The sequence below is a fragment of the Onthophagus taurus genome, chromosome 5 (genome assembly GCF_036711975.1).
Source record: "Onthophagus taurus isolate NC chromosome 5, IU_Otau_3.0, whole genome shotgun sequence".
NCBI lineage: Eukaryota > Metazoa > Arthropoda > Insecta > Coleoptera > Scarabaeidae > Onthophagus > Onthophagus taurus.
Window position 1 is genome coordinate 5,207,927 of NC_091970.1, and position 14,314 is coordinate 5,222,240.

A 14,314-nucleotide genomic window follows, 5' to 3' on the forward strand; every position below is an offset into this window, starting at 1 on the left:
ATGAAGAGTTTCCCATCAGTAAAAAAATATACTATATAAAAAAGAATGAGCGTTTCCATTCGAGAGAGGATGTTTATTTTCATGCTGCGTCGACCAAGAGGGAGAGGAGGCGCACTCCGAGAAAGACAGGCGTCTGTAATTAAAAATACATTTTATACACCAGTCGTTCGGCAAGGTTGGGCAAGGTCAGGACGCGCGATTTGCGGTAGACCTCGGGTTTTTTAGGTTTTTGGAACGCTTTTCGGGCAAAATCCTTTCTTGTCACCTCTAAATGTCGAGGAGACAGCCTTTATCAAGACCAACCACTTTGAATACAAAATAGAATTTAACTCCCAAGAGAAAAAGGAAAAAAAAATTTTGGGTTATTCAGATTATTACGTAGTGAACGTTGTTTTATTGGTGGAGCTATTCCGGGCGTGCGAGCTATCGATTGCTCCGGAAGGTCGCTGACCGACGCCCGAAAATCAGGGGAAAATGTGGGACACGAATTCTCTTAAAGTCTCGATTCGAAATATAGTTGAAGATGTTTGCATCAGCCGGTGGTTTCCGAGTATTACTAAGAAGGGCGTCGCCCCCGAGAGAAAATGCAAATCCGTCACGTACCATCTCCGGACCTATCCCAAGAGGACGTGCGTCGCGCCGCCGCCGCCGGCCGAAGAGGTGAACAAACTCGGCGCCCCATTGTAATGGCCGCGGGCCGCAATTGATTCAAAATGGCCGCACCGCATTTGGAATCAAATGGGGCCCCGATAGCGCAGCGCGACAAAAGGGGAGCCCCCTTTCGATCTGCAAACTCCTCGGACAACTGGTCGCAGATTTTTATTGGTCCGGGATTCCGCGCTTTACGACTTTCGACGGTCCTTTTATTAACACCGATCGCATCTCGACCACGAAGAAGCCTGTCTTCGACTACGTTAGCTTTACGTATAAAAACCACTCCTGCAAATCGTTAAATAATCCAACCTGTTGCGTCGTCATTTAAATACAACCCAAAAAGAATATAAATTAACTAAAAACAAGTATCATTAAATGTTAAGATCTTCCTATTTTATGATTAATTATAAGAACCAGATAATAAAGATTTACAGAAATAGAATTATAATTAGAATTATATTTTAATTAAAATTTAAGAAAAATATCTAGTCCTAAAATTAAGTACTAATTAACATTTAACCTAACGTTAATCCAACCTTAACTCTTAGTTAAGGTCATAATATATCAAAGTTACCTGTATTGCAGAAGCAAAGTAGGACATTTGACATAGTATTGACGCAGTTCTAAGAAGTTCTAATTTTAGGGGTAGGGAGAAAGCTTTAGGATACACAACTTCTGGTATATGGCTAATCTGCGATTAGGTTACCGGAATCCAGGCAGAGTTTACAGAAAAATTTAAAGGGTTGTCTTTTTCCTTGTGGAAAGATACTTTTGAATCTTCCATCAGTCAGTTAGGATTTTTGGTTCCTTCGATAAAAAAAATCTTCGTAGAACTAAATAGAAGTCATCCTTACAGATTAACGTTGTGCAATTTCTTCATAATGAACTTGTACCCAAAACCCCAAGGTCACGGTCGAAATCATCTCCCTTTTGATCCCACTTTTTATTTATGCTTTTACAAATGTCGTTTTTAAGCAATTATGATCGATGATGGAGTGTGGAGCTAGCGTGCGCAGGGGAAACACCATTAGAAGTTAAAGCACGTCAGATGCATTAAGGGATTAAGATCTTAATTGGACAGACTGGAGCCTATATAACAATTTTAATTGATGCGTTTGTGGTTATCATTATGGCTCTGAAGGTGTTAATCAGAACAACTAGTTAATAGTTTCAAACATAATCAAAAAAACTTCAAAATCATATTTTAATGTACTTTAAGTTTCTCAATTTTCTGGAAAGTGTCCCCATTAAGTCATCAAACATCGTCCGTTTTAGTTAAATAGTCTGAAAAGGTTTAGAATCGATTTGAGCTATTTTGACACCCAAAAATCAACATTTTCAATTTTCTGTTATCTTTCAAATACTTTCAAAATAATTTTTTTTAATTATTTCTTCGTCGTTAAGTATCCTAAGGTTGCTTTTAATCGATTAGAACTATTTTGACTCGCACCAACAAGCAAAAAATTAACAAAACGATTCTATTTTGTGATAAAGTATAATAATTATTTAGTATAACTTGGTATACGTTGCACATAGATATATTTCTAAGAAAAGACTTTCTCTTTTAGTCCAGTATAACTGGATCTAAAAACTCTCCTCCATTCTGGCGTCATATGTTTCCGCGCGATCAATTAAAGGAACGTTGCCCCGAGTTTCTGGCAAAAATTACCACTCAGGGTCATATCACTAGAGAGAAATTTGGTTGGATAACTTCGTTACGGAAACCGAGTAGCCAATTTTAGTTTTTTTTAAAGCGAAAACAATAACACTCGAGTTCGTTGAACTAGCAGTGCGCGATCCTTTCAGGTTGGATCTGAAGGAGAGAAAGTTTTAAAAAGTTATCCCTTTTTTTAATAATCGATGAATAATGGAAGAAAAAAAAGGATGATGATGGTGATAGCGCGCGCGTTCCACATTTCTCTCTGTGGGTCAAACGGCTCGAGTCGTGGAGGTTCCGTTGCCGAAATTTCCGTCCGACGACATCGCGTTCCGTTAGCTCTTCATTCCTCCTCCGGTCGACGGCGGCTCTCTTCGTTTCTTCGGGGTCCGGGAGAGAGCACGAAACTCGTTTCTCGGCCGTCGTTAGCTCTAACGACGGTCACATTCCTCACGCAGCCGCTCCGACGGTGCGTGAGGTCACGACCTCCGACGTCTTTTTTCACTTCTTCTTCTTATAACAGAAGTGTTAAGCAACTCTTAGTTTAATAATTTTACCACCATTTTTAAGGAGTTTAACGAATAAATCCTGACAAATCTCGGGTTTGTTTACGAATTTTCGTCGTTGAGCCGAATTTATGAATAAAATCTTTGAAAGAAAATTTATGAAAGTTGGGGTTTAACAATAGAATAGTTAGGTTGGAAGATTATGAGTTAAATTAAGTACTTTACGACGACAAAGACGCATCTAGTTAAGTTCTTTCTAGAAGGGTTCGGTCTATGAACTCCGTTTGAGGTGCAATTTGGAGCAATTACCTCATGGATGCAATTCAACGCGGCGATTTAGTGACGAGTCACTGATTTATCTCTTGTAATATTGCTACATCTTTTTTGATATTATTAATTTGTAGACATCTTTTCTTGGTTGAGAACGTCTTACTGACTGACTTTAAGTAGGCTTTGAGTTCGATGAACCCTGCGAAAGTTTCGAGATACCCGTGACATTTGCAAAGCCCCCGTTGTGGTCTGACTGCTTGTAAAACGATCGGTTTTTAAGCTCCACTCGAATTAATTCGATTTAACTCATTTTAGTTGTCATAATGGCGGTTTGAAGTGTATCTTTGATAGAAACAACACGGTAAATATGAAATGTACATATATCCCGAGTCGGTGCTATTTGGGTCAGCGCAGATATCGCCATCGGGCTTGCGGGTCTCAGTCAAAATAAGCGCTCGACTCGGCGACTACGTTGCTTTGAGGTCGTCGACCGAGGTATATCGCGATTTCCAAACATAACATACCGCGAGGCGGCGCTTTTTCACCCCAACAACAAGAAATGTCAACGCCCCCAACAACAAAAACCACTACGACGAAGACTTCGTTCAACCAAGTCACAACTTTCTCCAATCGATCGGTTTACAACTTTCGAACCAATGTCAGTGTCGTCGCCATTTAACCCACTCACTATAAGACATCTTTTATATATTATATAGTTTAAGAATCAATGAAAATTTAAATACTATATACTTATAATGTACCTTCTCGGTCAATGACCTCTTCGTTGGCGTAGTATTTTTATTTTCCGACCGAGATACCCGGTTATCTCCACTACAACACGAAGAGAGCGAGACCTCGAAGTGTGTCACGCGATAGACTCGGTGGGACTTGTTCTCTTCACGCCGCCACCTTCGAGATTATGACGATGCCGTATCAATATTGTCACCACTTTATAATCGTTTCCGTCCTCTTGCAATCTCAAACCGAACCGTACCAACCCGAATCGGGCGGATTTTTTCTTTCTTTTTTCCAACGTTCAACGTGACACAGTGACCCAATGCCGCGAAACTCGGGGCAATGAACTCTTTCAAGATTCCTCTTTTTCTTGCTCGATTATCTCTTCGTTCAAAACAAAGAAAATAATTATTAGGAATTTAATAATAAATCACGTAATATTGCGACGTTGAAGTTCTATTTTTCTTTGAGAGGTAGATTAAAGAAAAACTGTTCTTTACTAAAAAGGTTCTTTAATAGTAATAGAACTTAATAGATGGTGCTAGTAGATACAACAAAAGTTGTTATTAAAGCGCAACATGTTTCATTTCGAATTTTGATTACGTTGAAGCCTGCCAACTTGAGCTAGTGCATGTGGAAACTTGTAACTTTCTTTATAGACTGCCAACTTGTTGGCAGCATGAGCTACTACATCTGCAAGATTGTAATTCTCCTTATAAACTGCCAACTTGTTGGCAGCATGAGCTATTGTATGTTAGAGTTTCTATTCTATATCGTAGAGCCTGCCAACTTGATGACAGCATGAGCTCCTACATCTGGAAGGTTTTAAGTTTCGTTATAGACTGCCAACTTGTTGGCAGCATGAGCTATTATATCTTAGAACTTCTGTTGGACATCGTAGAGCCTGCCAACTTGTTGGCGGCATGAGCTATTATATCTTAGAACTTCTGTTCTACATCGTAGAGCCTGCCAACTTATTGGCAGCATGAGCTCGTACTTTTAGTTAATAAGTTTCGTTATAGACTGCCAACTTATTGGCAGCATGAGCTATTATATCTCAGAATGTCTGTTCTACATCGTAGAGCCTGCCAACTTATGATTTCGAGATTATGACGATCTGGTATCAAAATTTCACCACCAAATCATTTCCTTTAGAATCAGTCGGATTTTTTCTTTCTTTTTCCAACGTTCAACGTGACATAGTGACCCAATGCCACAAAACTCGGGTCAACGAATTCTTACAAGACATTATTTTCCTCATTTTCTTGGATTATTTCTTCGTTGAAAACAAAACAAAATAATTATTAAAAAAAAATTCTCATCTTAATCATCGTCTTTGATACTCATAACTTAATAAACAGTCCGTTTATTATTTTATAACGCGCGTACAACGTCCGCGCGAACAAAGCAAACGGAGGAATCATTATATGGAAGGTGCGTGACAAACAAATTGTGCCTGATAAAATGATAGTAAACCTATTAAAACTGGCCATTCCTTTATCTCATTACACAACATCGTTTCGTTTGCCAAATAATGTATGTCTCTCTTAATTAAGACTTTTTTTATAAATTAATTCTTTTTTCTTTTAGGGTTGATACAGCAACGGTCCACTTTCCTTGCCTCCTAACTGATTCAAGACCGCTTCCGGTTCATTTAGCCTTTCGAGGGTTAACGGTGAGCGTTGGAAATCGAAGAATACTGCAAGATGTCGATGGTTTGGTGCGCCCCGGTGAAGTTCTCGCCGTGATGGGTCCCTCTGGATGTGGAAAAACAACCCTTTTAAACTGTCTCAGCGGAAGATTGCGTCTGGATAACGGGCAAATTTTTCTCAATCGAGATTTATTGTGTAAACGGTGGAAAAGAAAAATCTGTTACGTTCTACAACAGGATATTTTTTTCCCCGACTTGACTCTTCGTCAAACTTTGGAGTACACGGCGAGATTGCGTCTACCTGACACCATGAGTCACTCGCAAAAAATGCAATACGTCGACCACATTATAGACGTTTTAGAACTTGGACATTGTCAAGATACGATTATTGGGGATTGCTTAAAACGGGGTTTAAGCGGTGGTGAAAAGAAACGGGCCAACATCGCTTGCGAACTATTAACGAACCCATCATTAATGTTATTAGACGTAAGTCCCAAAACTTTTCATTAAAACACTTAAAGAAAAAAAAACATTTTAGGAACCAACTTCCGGTCTTGATTCTTACGCAGCTTATAGTTTAATCTCAACGTTAAAAAAGTACGCTGTGGCTGAAGGAAAAACTGTAGTTGTTACTTTACATCAACCTTCCTCCCAAACGTTTCATTTATGTGATAAACTCCTTTTACTTTGTAACGGACAAACGGCTTATTTCGGGGATGTTTCTAAAGTTGTAGATTTCTTTGGTGGTATTGGATTACACATAAAACCTCATTATAACCCTGCTGATTTTATACGTAAGTAATCAAATTAATTAATTCATTTCTTCATATTAATTAATTTCAGTCGAACAAATCAAAGGTAGCCCAGATCTCCAACAAAAAATCATTTTGGCCGCGAAAGATCATCGAAACAGCAAAGAATTCTCCTCGGACATCCTCCACGATTTTTATCTCCCAGAAAAACTTCAAGACACTTCAAGAGATAGTACTCACGGTCCTTACCCTCACTTAGACCAAGATAACCTCAATACGGACCCAGATAACAGAAGATTATGGTTAGATACTCACTCCCATGCTTCATCTTCGGTTAGTTCTGAGACGACGGAAAGTGATTGTTATTTCTCGTGGCCGACATGTTTTTGGACTCAATTTAAAGTGTTATCCCATAGAAATTTCCAAGAAGCAAGACCGAGAATGTTATCGAAATTAAATTGGATTCAAACAATCGGATTGGGAATAATGGCCGGATTGTTATGGTTCCAATTAGAACGACGGGAAGAATCGCTTCACGATATCCAAGGATACATGTTTTTCTCAACGACATATTGGATGTTATTCGCGCATTTCGGAGCGTTAAGTTCATTCCCGCCCGAAAGGGAGGTGATAAATAAAGAACGGCAAAGCGGGGCTTACAGATTATCGGCTTATTATCTAGCGAAAATGGTAGGAGAATTGCCACTAACAATGACTCTACCAGCGGTTTACCATTTAATTTCATACGCGATGTTAGGCTTTCACTCCGTTTTAACGTATTTGGGACAATTAACTTTTTTATTATTGAACACTTTGGTAGCGCAGAGTGTTGGATTTTTTATTGGAGCAGCTTGTATGGATATGCAACTCAGTATAACAATAAGCGCGTTATATACTTTGGCAACGCAATTATTTGGAGGATATTTCGCCACGAATGTTCCGCCTTGGTTAACGTGGATGAGGTATACATCCATGGTACATTATGCTTATCAAAATATGCAGATTATTGAATTTAGCGAAGAAACGGGAAGTATAACGTAAGTATTAATGATTTATCACCAACGTAAAGGTTATGTGTAATCATAACAAACTTACACATTTTCTTGAATATACAGAATAAATTGTAATTATTGCAGTGACCTCTAAATCACGTTATATTTTGAAGTTGAAGTTCTCCTTGTTTAGAGAGGTTGATTAAAGATTTGCAACTATTACGTTGATTTTTGTATGTATCATCTCATTAAAGTAACCTCGCAGGCTCCCACCTTGTTGGCAGCATGAGCGACTACATTTGAAAGCTTCTAATGTTTTTTATAGGCTGCCAACTTGTTGGTAGCATGAGTTCCTATACCTAGAAGCTGGTAAGTTTCCTTGTAGACTGCCAACTTGTTGGCAGCATAAGCTATTATATCTCAGAACTTCTATTCTACATCGCAGAGCCTGCTAACTTGTTGGCAGCATGAGGCTCCTACATCTGAAAGCTTGTAACTGTTCTTATAGACTGCCAACTTGTTGGCAGCATAATCTAGTATATCTCAGAACTTCTATTCTATATTGTAGAGCCTGCCAACTTGTTGGCAGCATGAGCTCCTCCATCTGAAAGCTTGTAACTATCCTTATAGACTGCCAACTTGTTGGCAGCATGAGCTATTATATCACTGAACTTCTATTCAACATCGCAAAACCTGCCAACTTGTTGGCAGCATGAGCTCCTACATCTGAAAGCTTGTAAGTTTCGTTACAGACTGCCAACTTGTTAGCAAGCATGAGCTATTATATCCCAGAACTTTTATTCTTCAACAAGAGCATTAACATAGATCATTCCCAATTTTGTACGTAATCTGGGTTTTTAATAGTATTAAAAATGTTTTTCGTCTCCAGCTCGGAATATCAAGTTTCCACGAAAAATTTCTTGTGTTTTGATTAATTTGCCTTTAATAATCAATAAATCAATTAACGCGTAATAAGCAATAATTACTATTTATCTATTTTCCTTAAATTTAAAGATATTAATATTGTATTTTTCATTTTAGGTGTGCACAACAATCAAAATTTGAAATCTGTAACAAAAATTCACAAAGTTTCATCCCCGTCGGGGACATTTTGGAGGCTCAGGGATCGCATCTTCCATTTTGGGCGAACAGCTTGGTTTTATTAGCCTTTCTAATCATATTTAGGCTACTGGGTTACGTCGTGCTACGATATTTCAGGAGTCCTAAGTGACACGAAAGCAAGAATGGCAGGCAGTATATTGTGATAACATTAAGAAAAACTGTCAAAAAGAAGATGTTCCTTGATCCACGCTTTTGGTCCTCAACAGAAAAAAATTAATATTAAAATTTTTGAGAAAACATACCGCAGGCTGTGTTAGTGTTAATTTACTCGTTATCGTTATTAATTACTACTATTATTATTAATATAATAATTCCATTCCATTGTGCTGGTTCTACAGCAGAAGCCTTCCCACCAGTGCCTTGGTAACCGACACGTGCCAAGTTTTCGTCAACCAGCTAAGAATAAAGCTGCCATTTTCTTCATCTTTACCCAAATATATTTTTTTTTATTATTTTTCGTTCGTTCTTGAACTGTGATTTTTATTTTGGTTATTATTCTGATTTCGTGCGATTTGACTCCCCTTATTATTATTTTGTACTTTTCCTTTTATTATTTTTTATTTAACCGCTCGTGTACATATTACGTTCATTATTATTCCGTTCATCTCGACGGCCGTATTTTTTTTTGTACGTTCAAACCGACACAGATAAATGAAATTACCTGATGTTCATGTTTACCATGTCGTGTTCAACTTAGTCAAAGCGACCCCACCGGATGCGCCGTTCTTGTACAGGTCTCTATTTAATCTACTGACGATGGTAGAACTTTTTTTATTAAACAGCGATCCGGACGGTGATATTTGTATTATAACCACATATACACATAGGTAAAAAAGATTTTTTAACCCCTCTTTCTATCGGTTATTTGTATATATATATTTACTCATCTTGTTATCATTATTACTATTATTAATATTATTATAGATGTATCGATGATGTTTTTAGACCAAATGAACCATTTGCCAAAATTTAATATTCGTTAATTAAAAAGTAACTGCCATTTTTATCCATATCACTTCTTCCACGATTAATAATTAAATAAATAAGCATTGTGTATGTATTGTACAAAAACAAATAAAGCGAAAAATTGATAATTACAAAACTTATATCGATTAATGTATTTATATTACAAATTGTGAATAAAGAGTTTTATAATAATCGACTCAAAATACCGATTTTTTTTGATCTCATGTATACTTGGTCACCTATAATGACATCTTGAGATCCTTCTTGGTAGTGAAAGAGAAACCGCTGGCACGTCGCGACCTTGTCCGTGATGTCCACAATTTTTTTTAGTTTGCGTTAAATTCCTAGTTATGTAGTTGCCTCGGAGTCAAATTTAACAAGGTAAGTTATCACCTTCATCGATATAAACCAATTAAAAACTTAATTATCCCCTTTAAGATCAAATAATAAACAAACCACTCACTAAATCCCCACAGGACACTACAATAATAAATAACAACGCCATCTCTTAACCAAAAGAAAAATCACCAAATAAAATTCCCTACAAACTCAAAACAGGATACGTTCCAAATTAAACCCCAAAAAATTTCTTTTTAGGAACTCTAATTATGTTCTCGGTTCCAATTCGGCGTTGTAGAAGATTATACCCGGCGTTTTTCATAACAATTTCGCTTTTTTTAATTGTATTATGGAGAAAACATATGATTTTAAAAAATGAGCACGTTCAGCAAAAAAGGTTAAAAAATCCCCCAAAAAAATTTAATAAATAAGTAATTAATACATTTTAGGGATCCAAACGAGTACGACAATAAAGGAATGAAAGTGATCGTAGGATATTACGTGGGACATTCGAAAATTCCGAACGCGACCGATGAAATGCTAAATTCCAACGATTTCCGTCCGAGAATCGACGCGGGAAAGGATGGAAAACCCGTCGCGATACAACCGAAAGATCTTTTAAAAATGCAACAACTCTTTCAAATCAATCGGTTTAATTTGATGGCGAGCGATATGATCCCGTTAAATAGGAGTCTTCAGGATGTTAGAAGAAAAAAGTAAATCAACTTTTACTTTAATCTATTTAGTTAATTAATATCGCGGAAAGTTTAAATATGATTAACCACTTACCTTGTTGAAGATTAACCCTCTCCTACACGGTGTATCTCAGCCTTAGTTGAATTGACACTATTCCAAGTTTATATAACTGGTTTTGAATAAACTTTTCGTAGCCTTGGTATATCTAGAAACAGAGATCTTGTTTATACACGCGTTCTTTGAGATAACCCCGCAATCCAGTCGCATTTAGATACTTAGGATTTGTTTAAGTTACCTTCAATGACTGATGATGATGCAACTTTTCAAGTTTTCACTCCATGGTTAGCAAAAAAAGACTTGTCCGTACTTTTAGGCGTAAAATCTGCAACAAAAAGTAACGGGTTATATAAAACCATATTATAGGTATCTCTTACCCTTAGCATATAAAGAAGTATTGGATGGAAAAATGGTAATAAAATGGTAGCAAATATTTTAGGCTTAAAGAATAACATAGTGAAAAACTTGGACACGAAGTCTAGGAGATAAAATTGTCGTAAAGCTAGAAGTTGAGGTAACCATCAACCACATCTTGGCTAAAAATTATTATCTATAATGTGGATAAGTATACGAAGATTCTGCAGAAACTGGGGAAAAATGTGGAAATTCCAAAATGATGTACCAAAATGCACTATGTAAGCCTAGAGACCTCAAAAACTTATATGGCAATAAGAAGAACAGTTTTTGTAAGTTGTTGAAACATCCCTTCTTCATAAATGTCTTCAAGGACACAACCTGTATCAGTAAAAACTTTGCCAATTCTCTTAGAGGACATCTAATCCAAGAGGTCTTGATTCTCTCTCCACCTAGTTTGGGCGATCCGGATGATCCTGGATTATCTGCAGAACATCATTCCCAAAAGATCCTAAACTAATACGAAATCATGCACTACTTAGAGTTTGACCTCTGTTATCATCTAATTCTAGAGATCCTAGACTTTCACCATTTTAACGTCCATTTCCATTTACTTCAGGATATCCTGATGATCTTAGACCTTCTACTCCTGAAATACGATTGATCTTCTCCTTGTATACCTGAACTACTTGGAGGTCCACCAATTTTTCTCCTTGAGGTTGGATGCCATTTATCTTAGCTATTTTAAGCTACTTAGAAAGCCACACAAAGGAAGCGTCATAGTGCAGTGGCACCAGAGTACATCTGGTGCGTGTTGTAAGTACTCTTTAAAAGTGGCTGAATAAAAACATTGATCTGTATCGTATTTCTGATCATCTATAGTAGCAAACACTGATAAAAGATCATTTTTGCCACTTAGAATTTTTCTGGAATCCGATAATTCTACAATTTCTGCCCTCTTTTATCCTCCTAGAGTCAATTTTCTCTGTATGCCGCTTATCCAGGCAATCCAACCCGACTCAACCCAACCCAAGTGGATTGGAAATCAAGTTTTGGAATTCTTTGTTCTAACAAAGCAGGTTTTGGACAATCTTTGGCAGGCTTCCAGCTGTATCTGCTTAATCTCTACTGATAACAAATATCTTAATAAACAAAATATTTGTATACAAATAAATATATTTCAATTAATTTTAATTTCTAGATGTAGAAATCTTCATAAAGAACATTCCAACTACCCAAAAACGAGTGTAATCATCGTGTTTCATAACGAAGCGTGGTCGACGCTCCTCCGTACCGTTTGGAGTGTTATAAATCGATCCCCACGAATGTTATTAGAAGAAATCGTTCTAGTTGATGATGCGAGCGATAGAAAATTTTTAAAAGAACCTTTAGACGAATACATTTTAACACTTCCGGTTCGAGTAACGATTATTCGAAGCGTCGAAAGGATCGGGTTGGTTTCCGCCCGATTAAAAGGTGCTCAAATCGCCACGGGGAAAGTTTTAACTTTTTTGGACGCTCATTGTGAATGTACAGAAGGATGGCTTGAACCTTTATTGGGGAGGTTAGCTAAAAATAATCAAACCGTTGTTTGCCCCGTTATTGATATAATCCACGACGATACTTTTGCGTATATAAAAAGTTTCGAACTCCATTGGGGTGGGTTTAATTGGAATTTGCAGTTTCGATGGTTCACTTTAGCCGGAAAAGAATTGCTAAAACGAAAAAAAGATAGTACTTCTCCTTTTAACACTCCAACGATGGCAGGGGGTTTATTTGCTATCGATAAAGAATATTTCTACGAAATCGGATCTTACGATAACCAAACGAAAATATGGGGAGGTGAAAATTTAGAGATGTCGTTTCGAATTTGGCAATGTGGGGGAACGATCGAAATCGTTCCGTGTTCACATGTGGGGCATTTATTTCGAAAATCATCTCCCTACACTTTCCCTGAAGGAATCTCAAACACTTTATACTCTAACTTAGCCCGAGTAGCTTTAGTTTGGATGGATGATTACGCCGATTTATATTTTAAATTTAATAAACAAGCCGAGAAGCTTAAACACACCCTTGACGTCTCAGAAAGACTCCAACTAAAGCAACGATTGAAATGTAAAAGTTTCCAATGGTATTTAGACAACATTTGGCCCCAAAATTTCTTCCCGAAAAAGAACCAATTCTTTGGACGAATTAAAAACTTAGCTTCGAGTAAATGCCTCGTAAAACCAATCCCAAAAGTAACAAGTAATCAACCGATGGGGATTGCTAAGTTGGATAATTGTTCCCCAAACGAAGATCGTGCCGAGGAAATGTTTATTATTAAGGATGGATTTTTAATGACGGATGATTCAATTTGTTTAGATGCGCCTGAAAAACAAATTAATGGTATATTAAAAGTACGGATTTTAGCTTGTTCTTTCGGTACGAGGCAAAAATGGAGCTTTAATAATACAACGAACGAAATTATACATGTAACGAATCAAAAATGTTTGTCTTTGCCGAAAAATAACGAACACGATGGGTTAATATTATTGGATTGTGATAATTCTAAAACGCAAAAGTGGGTACTTGAATTAATTAAATGGAAAACTTAATAATAATAATAACTTAACAATTAAATAATAAAAAGATAGGTTTATAATACATACATTAACATTCCTATTTGGTAATTCAAGACTGATCTGTTTTATTAATAATAAAATCGATTTTAATAACAATTTTTCGTTTCATTTATAGGTTATGTTTTGTTTTATATTTGTTTGTATTGTATCAACGTTTGTATCACGTCAATTGTGGTTAATACTAGAATATGCATTTGATAGACAATGTCTACAATAAGTATTTTATTAAATTTTTATTATTAAAAACAATTTTTATTTTAATTTTGTATTAAACAAATTAATTATTTAACAATAATTTAAATTTCAATGTGATTTTTTAAATAATTCATTAAGAAAAATTATTTTTCTAAATCTACCAAAAAACAATTCTACCAAATAGTTAACTGTCATTACGTATTCTAGTTTGGTGTGAGATAATTTTAAAGTTCTTTTATATGTAAATTTTAAACACATTTTAGGTATAAAATTGATTCTAAAACGGTAATTATTAATGTTTAATGTGATCTAAATCATTAAGACGCTTAATTTCCTTTCCTTCATGTTCACAGTTTCAATTCACGCTGATTTTAAAGTGAACCTTGTAGCTGTTTTTGGTTGATTTGATCAGGAATCTTCATTTTACGAAATTAATCTGGAAACCTCACCTTCAAAGGAATGGTCTTCTTTAGTAAGTATTAAAAATCATATTTAGAGAACTGTTCATGTGATTGGAATCAAAAACAACTTAAACATTATAAGTCTACATGTACAGACTTGTTTTCATTCAATTTGATACGCCAAGTTTTTTGGCACCATCTTCATGATTTTTTCTATTGCTATGATAGCTGTGTCATCTGTAAACTAAGAAAAAGCCACTCTATAATAGACCAGATACACAGGATTGCAAATATTATTGAAAAGTCTTTAGAGGGAAAAAAAGTGTGCTCTGTAATATTCCTA

The 14,314-nt window shown here is 36.3% G+C and overlaps 2 protein-coding genes and 1 long non-coding RNA gene across 6 annotated transcripts in view; 2 read left to right on the forward strand and 1 right to left on the reverse strand.

Moving 5' to 3' along the window:
* The window catches only part of LOC111426238 (Early gene at 23), a 31,539-nt gene extending 22,031 nt beyond the window's left edge, over positions 1 to 9,508 (forward strand). For 2 of the 3 annotated variants that reach the window (XM_071196197.1, XM_023060675.2), the window contains exons 2-5: positions 5,413 to 5,959; positions 6,012 to 6,267; positions 6,317 to 7,262; positions 8,259 to 9,508. In XM_071196197.1, coding sequence (XP_071052298.1) covers positions 5,570 to 5,959; positions 6,012 to 6,267; positions 6,317 to 7,262; positions 8,259 to 8,448 — 1,782 coding nt within the window. In that variant the 5' untranslated portion in view covers positions 5,413 to 5,569 and the 3' untranslated portion in view covers positions 8,449 to 9,508. Of the gene's footprint in view, positions 1 to 3,801; positions 5,359 to 5,412; positions 5,960 to 6,011; positions 6,268 to 6,316; positions 7,263 to 8,258 lie in introns of those variants that run through there. The other variant, XM_023060676.2, reaches the window with a different exon arrangement.
* A 56-nt stretch (positions 9,509 to 9,564) lies between these two features.
* Positions 9,565 to 13,471, forward strand: LOC111426246 (polypeptide N-acetylgalactosaminyltransferase 1-like). Of its 2 annotated transcripts, none has more exons than XM_023060689.2 (4): positions 9,565 to 9,686; positions 9,903 to 10,041; positions 10,094 to 10,360; positions 11,953 to 13,471. In XM_023060689.2, the coding sequence occupies exons 2-4, from the start codon at positions 9,914 to 9,916 to the stop codon at positions 13,346 to 13,348; spliced, it is 1,791 nt and encodes a 596-aa protein (XP_022916457.2). In that variant the 5' UTR covers positions 9,565 to 9,686; positions 9,903 to 9,913; the 3' UTR covers positions 13,349 to 13,471. The 2 variants fall into 2 exon arrangements, with proteins under 2 accessions (XP_022916457.2, XP_022916458.2); XM_023060690.2 differs by having other exon boundaries at positions 9,577 to 9,686; positions 9,744 to 10,041.
* On the reverse strand, positions 10,416 to 13,489 carry LOC139429885 (uncharacterized). Its single transcript, XR_011640477.1, has 3 exons — positions 13,403 to 13,489; positions 10,636 to 10,722; positions 10,416 to 10,545 (listed from the first exon to the last, which is right to left on the reverse strand). It is a non-coding gene; the product is annotated as an uncharacterized lncRNA (long non-coding RNA).
* Between the last annotated feature and the right edge of the window lie 825 nt (positions 13,490 to 14,314).